The sequence below is a fragment of the Athene cunicularia genome (assembly GCF_003259725.1).
Source record: "Athene cunicularia isolate RWA chromosome 14 unlocalized genomic scaffold, athCun1 chr14_part1, whole genome shotgun sequence".
Classification (NCBI taxonomy): Eukaryota; Metazoa; Chordata; class Aves; order Strigiformes; family Strigidae; genus Athene; species Athene cunicularia.
This window is the reverse complement of record NW_020799118.1, coordinates 13131598-13146797: the sequence shown is the minus strand read 5'-3', so window position 1 is coordinate 13146797 and position 15200 is coordinate 13131598. Positions and strand designations below refer to the sequence as shown.

The following is a 15200-nucleotide window of genomic DNA, read 5'->3' as shown; positions in this document are numbered from 1 at the left end:
CTGTGATTCTGAAATCAGCAACCATAGAAATTTCTGTTTGCCAGAGCGGCGCTTTATAGGGATTTTGAGCAAAGCGTGAGATGCTGATTTTGATTCCCATGCTTAGGGAGACTGCCTGTACAAAAGAAGTTTGTTCAAGTAATCACAGAAGTGAAATCTTACCATGAGAAAGATCAGGCCTCAGGGCTAGGCTGGAGTTTTCTATGCTGTGAATTCCATTCTTATAATCTTTTCAGCTTCATTTCACACAGTAATTTTCCAAACTTTCCTCGATTGATTAGTGGCACTTCAAGGTTGATTTCTATCTGCAGCAGTCCATCTGGCACTAGCCATTAGTGCTTTCTAATATACAGAAGGTAATTCAGTGTTTGACTTAACTAATTAAAGTAGTTTGGTTTCGAGTTTGGGTGTTAGCTTTTTTTCCTGTGGATGTTTCTTTGTTCTTTCTTAACTGATACTAAAGCAAAAAATAACCTGCACTTGAATGTATTATAGCCAAGAACTTGCAAAAAATTAGGCAGAGCTCAAAGACAAGAATTTTCATGATGAGAACTTCTTGACATAATAAAAGAAATTGTTCTGAGAGACCTTTGAAGTGACCCCAGAAAAACAATGTAAACCTCTTGTCTCCTTGGGAACAATGAGGAGGTCTGAGTTAATTGCCAGTGTCTTTAATCTACATCTCCCTTGTGATTTTTCACTCTGAAGTTTTAGATTGATTCTGATTAGCTTGACTAGAAGACCTGATTCTGTCCCCAGTTATGCTACTATAAATCAGATGAGCATCTTCGTTACAACTGATGAAATTTATTGTGGCATGAGCAAACCAGGAGGATCAGAATCAAAGAACAGAGGACACAAAAAAACCCAAAACTGATTGTCCACTCTCACCCTGCTCATATTAATGTGGTGATCAGGGAGTGCCTGACAGGGACTGCATGAATAGTGTCCAAGCCAAAGATCAATGAAGTCAAAATCTGCATTTACATTCGCCTGAGTGAGCTTTCTGTTAAATTCTTGCAGTGATGGGAGAGGGGATCAGACAGAAAACTCGGGGCTTTAGTACTCAGTCTCATAGGTATTAACAGGAGACAAATGGTTTATCCCATCCCTGCCAGTGCTGTGTAAGAGGTAAAGGACTGAATGGACAGGCAAGGAGAATCAGACTGAGCATCATCCAGGATTGCCACTGAGTTAGAGGACAGCTCTGTTCTCTGCCTGGGGTTTCAGTCCTTCGAAGGCAAAAACCATTTCCCTGTGCTAAGGGGGCAGCATCTCCTTTCCCACTGGGTCTGCAGCCTGTGATTATAGTTGGCAGCACCCTCCAGAGCAACCTTGCCAATCATCTTAATTGAATCTTTCAGCTATTCCCTGCAGCTGCCAATTTTAGTGTGCCATGTATTTTGCACAACTTTTTCATCAGAGCAGAATTAGGAAACGTGTTTCTTGCTGTCTTATCTCTGTTGATAAATAATTGTATGTTGCATTTATTGGAAGCTTTGAACTGGTACATTTGGAGACGCTGTTTAATATGTCTGTCTGTGAACAACCATGGCTTGAACAGAATTTAATTACTGAGAATGGATTTCTGAGATTGGAAAGCACAAGAAAGGTGCTCCAGGTCCTTGGAAGACATCTATAAGGGGCTTGGAGGGCCAAATGCCGGAGCTGCAGTCAACTAGATTAATCAGATTGGAAACTGAAGAGAGGAGGAAGTCATTTCTGCTTAGCAAAGTAGGTGATACTGCATTCAGGGTGCCCCAAGGGAGGAACAGTAGGCAAAGCAACACTAAAATAATATATCTGTTCTTGGGAGAGTATCAAGAGTTGCTAGCTTTCCCTTTGAGTTCATCTGATCTGAGAGTGTGTGTGTAGAATCAAACTGTGCACTGCAGCAGTGAACCTTGCACCAGTGCAGATGCCTTTGACTTGGTTCCACAAATAGTTAAAGGGTTTAGCTGTTGGCAAATCCAAATGGTCTGGTTCCCATTTACACCAAGGCCTTCCTGGGGATATGCAGAGATAGCTTGGAGTAGGTGAAAATCTACTCATACAGTCATTTGGAGCACTTCAAAGGATAGCATGAAGGAAGTCCGCAGCATGGCAAGAATCAGACTGTAAACATCACAGACACTGTTTCAGTCCAGACAGGTGGCTATGCATGTGTGTTGTCCTGCATTTCTCCAGAGCTATTTGATTTTAAAAAGTAGACAGATGTCTGTGAGCACACTCTCCTAGAGGATTGCTAGTACTCCCTAATGCTCGTCAGCTCAGGAATCCTGCCCCTAGGTACTGCTGCATTTTTACTGGGTGATGAGCCCAAGAATGAATCCACAAAGACGTCAAACAGGAGAACAAAAGCCCAACAGTCTGTTTATCCCTCCTGTATCCCTTTGGTTTACAAGTGAGTAGTAAATAATGCAAATCCTAATTACATCTTAAATATTCTGAGAGCCGGATGAGCATTTTCAGCCCTCCGGAGGAGAAATGTGGTGTGTTGATTGATTCTTGCTGAAAATACTGTCTAGCATGCAAGAAAATTACCTCTATAACTGTTGGTTGGCCCTCACTCTTGTCTCAGCAGCTGTTTCCCAGGTGGGGAGCTGGCAGCACCTGCAGAAGCCCAACAGCAGCCCTCAGGTAACTCCTTTTGTAGAGAGGGCTCTGTGTTTAATCGTTTTAATACATCTGATTTGAGGATTGCCAGCCAAATGCAAATTCAATGTAGAGGTGTATCCAATATGTTTGGAGTCGCTGGGCTCATTTTTCATTCTCAAGTGTAAATGGATGGAGCACCAGCTGTGGCAGCCTGTCTCTGAAATGCCCACCCAAATGGAGGGGAGGGAAGGGAGAGGACTTTGAACAGCACAAAGGAGACTGTTTCTTAGGTAGCTGGCAGTGATTTGATTTAGTCTTGTGTTGCCTCCGAACTTGATCCCTCCAGTTTCACCATGAACCTGCACAGGCGTGGAGTGTAAGAGAGGACTGGCTGCTGTGCACAGCCCACACAGGCAAGGGGTGTCACTGAGAAGAACTTTGCTCTCTGTAAATGTTTCAACAGTGTTAAAGGAAAGGCAGAAAAGGGCAGTTTGAGTTTGTTTTCTTGTCCGTTTCACACCGCTGAACAGACTAATTACTGCCTGTGTCTGCCTAGACAGTAGCTTAACCCCTTCTCAGACTCGAGGGTGAATAACAGCACTTACATCCACACAAAAAACTGTTTCTGTTGCTGAAAACTTTCTACCACAGATTGATCTCTGGAGTTCATGTTGGCCAACAGCATTCTTTTTTCGTTTGTTTCTTTAAACCCATGCCACAGACAGCATTGCGCTGCTATCTGATAGCTGTACATCACTAGCCAGCAGTGAGCAGGTGATATGAAAGAATATCTAGTGCATGTCATGAGGAACAGGAGAGGTGGGTACAGTTTGTGTGCATCCAGCCAGCATGTCATTAGACCTGATTTGCTCAAAGCAGCAATGCTGGCAGAGTAAAATAGCTGTAGAAACAATTTTTACCTGCTCCTTCGCAGATCGTGTTTATAGGTTTTGTATTCACTTGGCTTCATCTCACTCGTCTGCATGATGAATGTTAAGTTACACATGCTTCAACACGGGAAGTAGGTTTGAAAACTTGCTGGTAAGACATCACCACATTTGACTTTAGGGTGAATCAGAAGGAGGTAGTGTTTCTCTTCCAGCACCTATGAGCTGATACAAGGTGCTCCGACAGTCTCAGGGTAGCAGTGAGTACTGACAGTTGTGTGTACAGCAGTGCTCTCCTTGCATCTCCCCTTGCAATTGTGGTCATCCACAAAAGATTCATATCTAGGAGCTTCTTCCAGCTCTTTGAGTGAAAAAAAAACAAAAACAAAAACAAAAAAAACCCAGAAGAAAAGTGGCAAGAATTCATGTCTGACCCCCCTGCAAGTGTTTTGCCCTGATGCTCCACGTGTGACAAGAACGTTGGTTTATTCAGTGCCTCAATAACAAGTGCTTTATGGATCAGCTTTTCTGTACAGGCCATACAGAAAGTCCTCTACATCAGCGAGGCTTGATGCTTTTCTTGTTCACAGCAAGCTGATTCACAGTTCCTTCACTGCAAATATGATTTAAATCAGGAATGGTGCCACTCAGATTGGAGGCAGGCAGCAATTCTGGGTTTACACTAGGACCACCAAGGCTCGCATTAGGTGTAGTGAATAGGGTACGTCAGTGCAAGCGAATTCAGACAGGAGCTTTGATTTTGATGGAAATAGTGCTGGAATTTCAGCTCTAGGACTAGTAGCAAGATAGCGCTAGAACTTTGGTATGTTTTATCTAAATAAAAAGTGTAAATTACATGGCAGGATTTGCTTTGCTCTGCACACAGCCTGTGTGGTGTTAATTAAATCCTCAGCTGCTTTTTAAGTGGAAGGAAGACTGAGAAAACGTAGATTAAATCAGTTCTACATTTAATTAAAGTAACTCTCTTCCATTCAGATGCTTTCCTACTGTGATGTTGGTGATGCAGTTGTAATGGTGAGCCAGTAAGAATCACCAAAAAATCCATTTTACAGAAACAAAATTGACTTAAAAATTTAGGAATTTTATCGGTAGCATTACAAAACCAGGAGTCTAAAGTAAAAGCCCAGATCTCTGCACAGAGAGGCTTTTTGTTTGTTCATAATCCCATCTTGGAATTTCTTTACACTGGCTCAGAACCAGTGTTTCAGATGTTTTATTGTAATGTTTTATCATTTTAATCGTACCAGATCCCTGTAGAAACCTCAGGCCAGTCCTTTGGTCACACATTGCTGCTATTCATAAGCCAACTGGGAAGAGAAGTGCAGCAGGTCTGGATGGATCCTGAGAGATGCTGTGGAGTGATGAGTAGCAGGCACTATCAGAAGATTGATGTTTACTAACTTTTTGGTTGACTTTTGTTCTTACACTTTCTTTCTCTGTCTTCCTGTAGGTTATAACCCTGGAAGGATGGGTTGACATCATGTATTATGTGATGGATGCACATTCTTTTTACAATTTTATATATTTTATATTGCTTATAATAGTAAGTATGAACTATGAGATGCTCCCATTCCTTGTCCTTGTGGGGTAAAGTTGTTCCCTGGGCTTTTCACAGAGAAGAACCAGCTAGGACTCAGAGTGGGAGACCTTCCTCCCTCCATAAAGCATAATCATGCAGGTTGTGATTAGTGCCATGGGGACAGATTATTGGCTACAACAGTCCTTTTTAGTGTCACACATGATGCATAGTCACAGCTTGTCAAGCCATATGGTCTTCCCTCCCTCTTACTATCCCACTCTTGGTCTTGTCACCTTGATGCGTCCTAAGTACTGTGCCTTGGCCAAACAACTGCTAATGAGAACAAAAAGCAGAGAGGCTGTACCTTTTCTTCCTTTAGGCCCCTCAATGTGCCAGAGGACACCTCATTTCAATGAAGGGCACTCAGACTGTTGAACTTCACCTGAGCCCTTTAAATAACAGTAATAATAGCAGTGCGCCTTTGTTACGTTGCTGCTGTTCCTAAAAACAAAGCATTACGCAGTGGAGGTGCTGGAGGTTGCCTTCAGAAGCTGCCCTTCCATGTTAACAAGGTTCTGTTTTTACAATGAACACAACCTTCTCCAGGGGTATATATCTGGAAAAGTTAAGCATTTAAGTCAGGAGGAGAGCAGAGGGGAAAAGTACCGTGTAGATGTCAGGCGGGATGTGGGATGGAGGCACTTCAAAGTGCTTTTGTGGTTGGTTATTCTTTATATATAACCCCATCCTCGTCAATGTGGTTTTCAAGGCCTTGGGAAGTCAAACCACCACAGCTCCCACCACCAGTGGGAGAGGCATGGATCTGAGCGGTGGGAGAGTTTCCCAGTAATGGATAGCATTCTGAAGCCAGTGATTTCTGAGCCTCTAGCAATGGGCCACGCATAGTAGAGATTTATGCTCCACTCTTTTGAGCCCTTCTCTACATACAGATCCTTGCAGAAAAGCCAGAAGGTGACTAATCTCCAAGTCACTTGGATCTGGGAATGGCACCCTTGCTGCTTCTCAACAGTATCCGGGCTGATATTACAAACTGGAGAATAGCACTGCAAACCATCTCCCAATGGCTTCCCCTGAGGATTCACCAGACAATGGTCCAGATTAAATCCATACGTTTCCTACTGAGCAGAGTGCAGAGGTTTGGCCATGTAGACAGTGGCACTTTCTTGACGTCAGTCCCTTTCACGCCTAAGGGCACTGATTCTCTGGTGGGAATATTTGACATTTTCCTTTGGCTGATTTATGAACCCAAGTGATGAAAAACCAGTTTGTGGGCTCAACAGCTGAGAGAAGGATGTAGCCTTAGGTCACTTCACATTCTTGTCCTTGGGACTTCATTTTTAAACCCTTGGTATCACCCAAGAATGCTTCAACTCAACCAGACAATAAATCAGGCCTTCCTGTGTGCACTGAATTTGCTGGAGATGCATTTCTCTGTGTCAGAGAAATACAAGAGTACAAGGTCACAGATGCATGGACCCTGACTGTCCTCCTCGAAATGAAGGGGCACTATGCCAGGGTGTGAAGTGATAGGGGAAGAGAAAAGAAGCAGTTTCAGACTTGAGACCATCTTTCCTTGCAGGTTGGCCGAGTGTTTCCAAATGATCTGGTTTGTGGTGGTAACTGATTGCGTTGTGTTTCATACACCCTGCGTTAGTAGCAAATGTCATCACTGTTGAGGGAAGGAAAGTGGTGAAGGCTATTATTAACAGCTTTTTTTGCCATTGCCAAAATAATTTAACATGGCTTAGGAGCAAATTTAGCAGCTCAGGCACATGTTGACATAACATTTGGTGAGCAGACCCTGAGATCTGGCATGTTTGGAAATCTCAGGATTTCTAAGAACCACACTTCAAGTCCAGACAGCATGTGGTGGTGAAGAGTGTGTCTTGTTTTGTAAAGTCCCTGCTAATTTGCGAATTCCTTTCCCTGTGTTTTCTCCAGGTTGGTTCCTTCTTCATGATTAACTTGTGCCTGGTTGTGATAGCAACACAGTTTTCTGAAACAAAGCAGCGGGAGAACCAGCTGATGCAGGAGCAGCGGGCCCGTTATCTCTCCAATGACAGCACAATTGCCAGCTTCTCGGAGCCAGGTAGCTGCTACGAGGAGCTGCTCAAGTACATCTGCCACATCTTCAGGAAGGTGAAACGGCGGACAATACGCCTGTACAATAACTGGCAGAGTAAGCGTCGGAAAAAAGTTAACCCGAACAGCACCACAAATGGGCAAAGCCACCGAGGCAAAAAGCGCATCACCTCCATACACCACCTCATCCACCACCACCACCACCACCACCACCACCACTATCACATCAGCAATGGGAGCCCTCGGGGGCCACGCTCCAACCCTGAGATCTGCGACCTGGAACTCAAGGTTATGAAACCTGGGGGCCAGTTGATGCTTCCTTCTCCATCACCCAACTTGCAGAGCCCTGCTCCTCCTCCAGATACGGAGTCTGTGCACAGCATTTACCATGCAGACTGTCACGTTGAAGGACCACAAGTGAACTGTAAGTCTTCCAATGCCCCTGCAAGCATTAAACTGGCTGCTGGACTCTCCAACCATGGCAGCATGAACTATCCTACTATCCTACCTTCTCCAACTAGCAAAGCCAGTTCTGTTCCGGTTCCCAAAGGAAAGAAGAATGGCAATTCACCTGTGGCTGTGGTTAATAGCCCTGTAAATTTGGGCACAGATTCTTATGGAAAGCTACAGCAACTGGTAGGAGAGCATGGTAAGGACAAGCTGGGTTTTTTTGCTTAGGAAAATTGGGCAAAGGGCAAATTGCTCAAGAGTTAAGGTGTTAATGATAGCCGTGTAGGGTGCTGAAGATGGAGGCTGTTTTGTGAATGTTACTTGACCAGAACGCTGAAGCCAGAAGTAGGACAGGTTGAGGGACTGAGAGCTCTGTTCCTTCTACCCTTGCATTTGAAGTCATTGGGTAAAGCAAGATACAGGATGGTCCAGGCAGTGAGTTCAGGCCACCACTGGAGGCCTCTTTCCCATGGCTACAAAGCATGTGTTTCTGAGCTGTTCTCATGTGCTTAGTGGTATCCTGGAGGTTCTCCCTCTGTTCCCACCCAACAACAGATCTGTGCAGCCCCTGGAATTACACCTCTGGTGAATAATGGACCTTGCCAGCTGCAGCCCTGCAGCAGAGAAGCCCCAGTTGATGGGAGATGGTACCGTGAAAGGGAAGAGCAGGTGGAGAAGCATAAGGTGTAGGAAATACACGTTTAAAACAGGGAGGCACTGAAAGAACTCAAAACAGACACTTGTAGAAACCCCTAGTTCTAGTTTGATGGGCCCCTGACCCTCTGAACTTCTTTTTGGCAGGAAGGAGCAGAAGGTTTGGGGGAAGACCCATGGCCACTACAAGGTTTTGCTCTGTGCTAGTCCTCAGAGGGTGTGTGTGAGAGCAGGAGTGTACCAGAGCTACAGGTCTTGGGCTTTCCCTCTCGTATTTCCCCATGTGCGGAAGAAATGTAGAACTGAGCGTTACTGCAGATTTGGAGTTCCATTCAATCTGAATGAATGAGGAACATCTTTAGGACTCTTTTGTACCTCTGTTCCATCCCTATCTGTACAGACTGCAGCCACATTGGTGTTGCTACTTAGTGTGGTTTTATCTCCCTTAACATATAAATCACCCACTGCTGGAGTAGTGATTACATGCAACACTTAGGTTTCTGTTTTGCAAAATGTTTGCAAAATGTCCTCATGGCTGGAGATTAAGGCTGAAAAATAGTCGTAAGCCCTCAAACAGTAAAAAGTCAAAAAGTTCTAGCTTCTATTTTTTAATCTCTTTAAGCCAAACTCATCATCTGCTTTTTAGAATGCCTGTGTTTTCCAAAACTGTTTATCTGCGTGTGCATGGACACAAATATTTATCCTAGTGATGTTATGTGCTGAAAAAATACCAAGTCTAGCTTGGGGGGGGTCACAGTAAAGGTTGCTTGCCAAATAGGTTGGGTGGCTTGTCTTTGTTAATTTTTTTTTTTTAAGTGATCATACAAAAGGGTAAAGCAGATTGTTTATAGAAATTGCTTTCAGCAGACATTTCTGTACGCTTGGGAGCTTAGCAGGAGGGCAGAAGGGGGCAAGGTTAGTTGCAATGTTCTTCTGCTGTTAAGCAAGGGCTTTATATGAATCACTTCTTCATCTTTAACTATGCAAGTTAATGAAGGTTATTATGAGAAAATGTATTTACCTTGACATAGAAGCCCAGGCTCTGCAGAAATCTGGAACTGGGAAAGCAAGGATGGGCAGAAAGAGCTGTGGCTTGGAAGGCAGTGCTCAAATCAGAGGTTTGGTTGTTCACGCTTGCGAGGGGATCTGCTGCTGGGGTCCTCTTCAGGAGAAGAAAGCATCAGATCTCAGTCCCAACTGTGACATCCCAGGGCCATTTCAATGACATAGGAGACTTTAAGGTAACCTGTGGTGGCTCTTTGAAAGCCAGAGGTTAGATGGAGTTGCTATTAATAATGCAATTATAGTATCCTCTTTATATGGAGGCATTTCAGCCCAGAGGATGCCAAAATGCTTTAAACAAATCTCCTGAAATTATTTTGTCTCTTCCAGAAGTGTGGCCGTGTCTAGGGGAAGGGGTGGATGCCGCAGCTCTTAGCTGGTGTGCGGCAGCTTCTCTGGTACCCTAAGGAGCCCAGGGGCTGGGAAGGGAAGCAAGTCAGCCGGGTCCATCTGGAAACTCTGTCACACGTGTCAGTGCCCAGCTCTTCCCCTCCATGGCTCTGGCTCTTTCCAGTCCCTCCTTCCCACTCATGCCACAGACCCTCCTGCCACACCAACAGGGTTGAGTCGGATTTGCTTCTGTGCTGCAACCATCTTTGTGCAGCAGGGATGATGGATGTGTCTTCCAGGCTTCAGGAGGATCTCTAAGTGCCAAATAAGCTAACTTCTGAGGGTGTAGCTCTGCCAGGCACAGCTCCCAACTCATGTTTTCTCCATCCCAGCCTTAACTTAGCAAAGGAGCCATGTCAAGTCTCTACCCTGTGCTCAGCAGGGAAGGTGAGTTGGGCTCACAACCCAACCCTCCTGGCCTCAGCCTCTTTGGGCAAACAAAGAGATATTTCACTTAATTCTCTCTCCACTCTTGTAAGTCAACAAGGAGACTCTGTTCACTGTAAGACTTGTGCAAGCAGAGCACACAAGTGATAATTGAGAGCATTAAGGAGGCATTAGCAGCCAGGGCACTCACAGCCCCAGCTGGAAACAAGGTTGATGTCTGCTGGGAAAGATGCAATTGTGGGAGAGAGTATTCTCTTCCCTTCTTTTGTTGTGGAATTGAACAGCATAAAGTACAGCCTGTTCCTCCGTGTTCTCGTGCCCTGCAATGCTGTGAGGTTATTTTAGCAGGCAGCCAAGGAGACTCTGGTATTTTGAAGACATCTGTGGCGCCAGTGTTTTTCATATAATTTTTAACACGTTGATAGCATTAAAAAATGTCTGGCAAGTTCACTACCTCTGCTATCTGTGCTACTGTGGCTGTGCTGCAGTCTTTCCTCATCGGGTCTCTCCTGCTCAAAAATGCCATGCTAATGTGCAGTGCTGCACTGGTGCTGCCTGCAAGTTGAGTGAGGGGGCAAATATTTCTGATCCTCCTGGTGTCTTTGTTATAATGACCAGGAGGAGTACAGTCCTTTCCTGCAAGGGTCTTCTGAAGGCCAGTGATATATGATTGACATTCAGGCAAGTAAAATACATTTTGACTCTTGTCACAACTCAGTTTTAAAGCTAAAAGGGTGTTTTTGTTTGGTTCTGCCTTCTCTTTAAAGACATCCTCAGCCAAGAGTGGCTGAAATCAGCAGCATTACTGCTGGGTGAGATCCAAGCTCCTGGGCCCAGAGCCAGGAGCATCCACTGCTTTTTGCTTGGTCTCCCCAAAACAGATCCAAGTGTCCCTGTCCAACCTCCAGATAAGGGGCATGTTACAGGGGAAAACTGTTCCCTCACCTTATTTTCCTGAATTTCAAGGAAATCTTTCATTGATGCTTGAATGTCATTTTATAGGAAGGATCCCAGGCTTGCAGAATCAGATTCATTTTGGGCTTTTTTAGCCATTAATACCTGGTTCCTAAATATGAGCAAACTAGGAATTTGGTTCCTAAATATGAGGAAATAAAATCTGCTTCCAGTTCCACCTGAATCATCCTTGTTACACGTGTCCATATCATCTTCATACCCTGGCTTTCTGAGGGCAGTCAGCATTTCTCCTTACACCACAAAACCGTGTTTGATTTTAAAATACCCCGAACGCTCAGTCCTGTGCCTCAAGCAAAGAATTCACCTGAAGGAGGGATGAAGGAGACTGAAGGGACTACGTGACTCTCCAAGCTGTGATCCGAGGTCTGTAGCCACCTTTGGTCCGTTTCTCCCCCTCCCTCCTCATTATTAGCTAAGTGAAAGCGCTAGCTAAATTGGGTGTAACAGCATGATAGGGCTCAGATCACCGCTAATGATGTTAGCATGGTCAGATATAATCAAAAATAATTGAAAATGTGCCAGTCAGTCTTCCTCCAGCAGCAGAACACAAAATGGCTCCCACGCTCTGTGGAGAGAGGCCCTTCAGCCCCACGTTCACGGAGGGGGCTAGAGGGTGAGTGTCGGGGCTTGGGGAGAGGGGAACAGAAGGAAAAACGACACAAAGCAAGAGCTGCTTGGTAAGATGGATGTCTAGAAGGCGTATTAAGGTTTTGCATTTATTTGAGGATGCGGCAGAAGCTGCTCTGGCCTGGGCAGGCCCAGCGCCGCCATGGCGGGGAGAGGCGGCTGTCCGCCATGTTGAGGGTGTGAGGCGGCTCACGGCGCGTGTCTTCCCTTGCAGGTCTGCGGCGGACGCCCAGCCGGCTGTCAGGGCTGAGCGCGGCCTGCCCGCTGCCCAGCCCGCCCAGCGGCACGCTGACCTGCGAGCTGCAGGATTGCCCCTTCTGCGCCAGCCTCCTGGAGGACCCCGAGTTCGCCTTCAGCGAGTCCGACAGCTGCGACTCCGACAGCAATGGCATCTACGAGTTCACCCAGGACCTGCGGCACGGCGACCACAGAGACCAGCTCCAGCAGCAGCGGGGCAGGAGGAGGAAAAAGAAGAAAAAACCCAAGGAGAGGAACAAGGTAATCCGCCTGTGGAAGGCTTTTGGCACCAAGCTGAAGAGGATCGTGGAGAGCAAGTACTTCAACCGGGGGATTATGATAGCCATTCTCATCAACACGCTGAGCATGGGCATCGAGTACCACGAGCAGGTGAGTGCTGGGCTGGCCTCAAGAGCCCTGAGGGTCTGTGGTTTCAGGTGCTCACATGGTGGCTTGGGATGGCTGTCAAAGCTGTGCCCAAGGAGGAGTAAGTGTTTTTCATGCAAACTGAAAAACCCACGTGGGGCCAAGGGCCTGATCCTGCAGGTGTGTGATGAGCTGGAGCATCCTGTGTACAAAAAAGCCTGGAAGGTGTCTGGCAACGCTGCAAGGTGTGGAGAGTTTAAATGTGTGTGTTAAGACAGAGCGGCTCAGAGCCTGACTGCTTAAGTTGTTTGCTGTGAATTATTCATATAAGTGTGAATTATTCTGGTGGAAATACCCCTTTGGTCTGGTGGTGGTGGTGCACAGTGGATCTTGTAGTGCAAATAACCCACACAGAAGTTTCTTCTTTGATCCTGCACCTTTAAATAAAGACTTAAAACTGTCAGGCAATGCTAAAAGCAACAAAGGAAAAAAAAAGTTAATTTTTCCCTGAAGGCTCCAAAACCTTCACTTTGATCTCAGAGGGTGCAAGTAGGTCTTTCTTTTAAGTGTTTGGAAGGTGGAAAGAGAAATCATGCTGTTTCCAGTACTAGTCTGAACATGGTGATGGCAGAAAGCAGTGCTGGCAGCGAAGGACAGCTTGTCCTTGTTGGCTGATGGGAGCTGAGAGGCTGTGCAATGGGAGAGGGAGGTGAGTCATCTGAGCATCTCCAGTTGGTCACTCTGGGGAAAGCTATGCTTTTCTGGGCTTTTCTTTCTCAGAAAAATTGGTTCCTTTCAACTGTTTTCTCGAGACATTCTCTGGAATTTCTCATGATGCCTCTATCAGGTGCAGAAAAAGCACCCCACTGAGGCCAGGAGATCCTCATACTGATCTTCTGTGAGGTGGATAGTCCAATGTTCATCCCGCACTCCCCCAAAAAAAACCACTGCAGGATCAGGAGCAGGTCAAGGTTACTTATAAAGGTATTCCTCCTCTCTGCCTTGGTCTGTCCACTCAGGAGTGAGGAGGAAAAGCAGAGTACATCCAAAGGCAGGACAAGAGTCTCTGCATTTTGTTCTGTCATTTCCCAGGATTAAGTCCTGCTTGGGACCATGGCAAACAATCCTCCAGAGTGCTGCTACTTTTATTTTCTCTCTACTTGAGTGCTTTAAACCCCCATATTGTATGCTGAGACATTTTCCTTCAGAAAAGCAAGTACTGTGCTAAAACACATGAACCTCAGCTGTGCAACAATATATTAGTTCACACTCACAGCGAAGAGCGTCCAAACCCAACAAAGAAATAGCTGTCGCTGTCAGCTTTCTGTCTGGTTAGTTGTTCCACAACAAGTTTTAAAATTAGGAAATACACCTTGTCAGTAGTCTTTGAATAGACCATTCATTCCTTGCGGCAGCTGCATTTCTGCATGGATGCTCTTTTGTCAGGCGGATACAGCTTTGTCAGTCCTTGGATGTTGCCATGACGGGTGCTGGGGGAGAACCTTAGGCAGGCTGCAGTGAGAAAGCCCAGGGATTGCATGGAGTCTGTCCACAATCACTTGTATAAAGGTAAATTGTGATAATTACATCCTTGCTGCTAACAAAGGAAATCTGTAGCCGGCAAGTTTATATTGGATTTTACCTTGTAAAAGATTTGCTTTAAACCATCTTAAAGCCAATGGCAATAAAGATTCTGAAGCTCTTGGCTAAGGACCATCAGACTCCCACCAGCTTTGCTTACAGGCACTGCCCAACGTGGGCCCAATAAAAACGGAGGAATTTTGAAGTGAAACCTGTAAAAGTTCCTCCACGTGCCTCACTGCAAAGTGTCTCTGATAGGCAGCGGGGATAACGAGTTATGGAGCTGTCAGAGCCCAGCCTCGAAACACCTCGCCCAAGCACTCTCCTATCAACCGAGTGACCTCTAGGGCATCGCCAGAGGCTGAGACACTATCCCAAAGCAACAGAAAATGGCTCTAGGCTCCCAGGCTGTTTGGCATGAAAGCATAGAGCTTCTGTGAGCAAAGTGGTGTGATTTCAGAACCCACGGGCCCTCCTTGTGTGAGAATTGGCTGCAAGACTTGGGGTGGAGGCCTGGCTTTGTGTGGAGATAAGGAGGAGATGCCTGAGCAAAGCTGTCGCAAACCCACAGCATGGTGTTGGGATGGAGGGGATGTGAGAATGGCTCATTTTGGGTATGCCACGATCCTTGCCAGGAAAAACAGTTTAATCACAGCTTTCTGGTTACTGAGTGACAGATGCTGCCCGGTCACTCTGCACCTCTGCTCAGAGCAGATATTACAAGGTGAGAAGGTGTGAGCCTTCCCCAGGCTCTTAACTAGACGTGGGTGTTGCCATCATCTCCTAGTCCACCCTCCCAAGGGCAAATCTGGAGGCCATTACCCAAGTCATAAGGATTTAGGAGCTGCTCTGTGGCTCTCTGCTTTCCTTGCGCCCACCGAACCGTTCAGTGTTTCCCAGAGAGCAGAGTTCAGCAGCTCCCGTTGGGGAGGCCTCCGGTGCTCTGCGCCTGCTGACAGCAGCATGGGCAGGGGACTCATGGGCCCTGAAGCCCTGCAGAACATCACCTACCATGGAGACGTTTGATCTGGGTGGAACAGTTTAAGCAAGTTCCCTTGACTCTTGCCCCTTGTTTTCAGCCATTGATAGGTTTTATCAAACTGGGCTGCAATCAGTGCAGTAGTCACAGGGAAGCCCTCCCTAAACCTCACTGTCTGTAAGGAAATTCCCATTTCTTTTTATAAAAAATTATTAATGTCTGCTTGCTTTTCTTTTTCGGCTTCTCAGACTTCATAGTCATCAGTGGCTTTGCAAATAGATGGGCACACCATATACATTTTTATTTCAGAGTGCTATTCAAAGCCAAGGCATCAATCCGAATTGAAGCTCCCAGCAATCTGCTC

The 15200-nt window shown here is 46.0% G+C and overlaps 1 protein-coding gene across 4 annotated transcripts in view; it reads left to right on the top strand.

The window, feature by feature from the left end:
- The window catches only part of CACNA1H (calcium voltage-gated channel subunit alpha1 H), a 127430-nt gene that overhangs the window by 31000 nt on the left and 81230 nt on the right, over positions 1–15200 (top strand). For all 4 annotated transcript variants that reach the window (XM_026858812.1, XM_026858813.1, XM_026858811.1 and 1 more), the window contains exons 6-8: positions 4957–5049; positions 6988–7777; positions 11888–12300. In XM_026858812.1, coding sequence (XP_026714613.1) covers positions 4957–5049; positions 6988–7777; positions 11888–12300 — 1296 coding nt within the window. The remainder of the gene's footprint in view (positions 1–4956; positions 5050–6987; positions 7778–11887; positions 12301–15200) is intronic.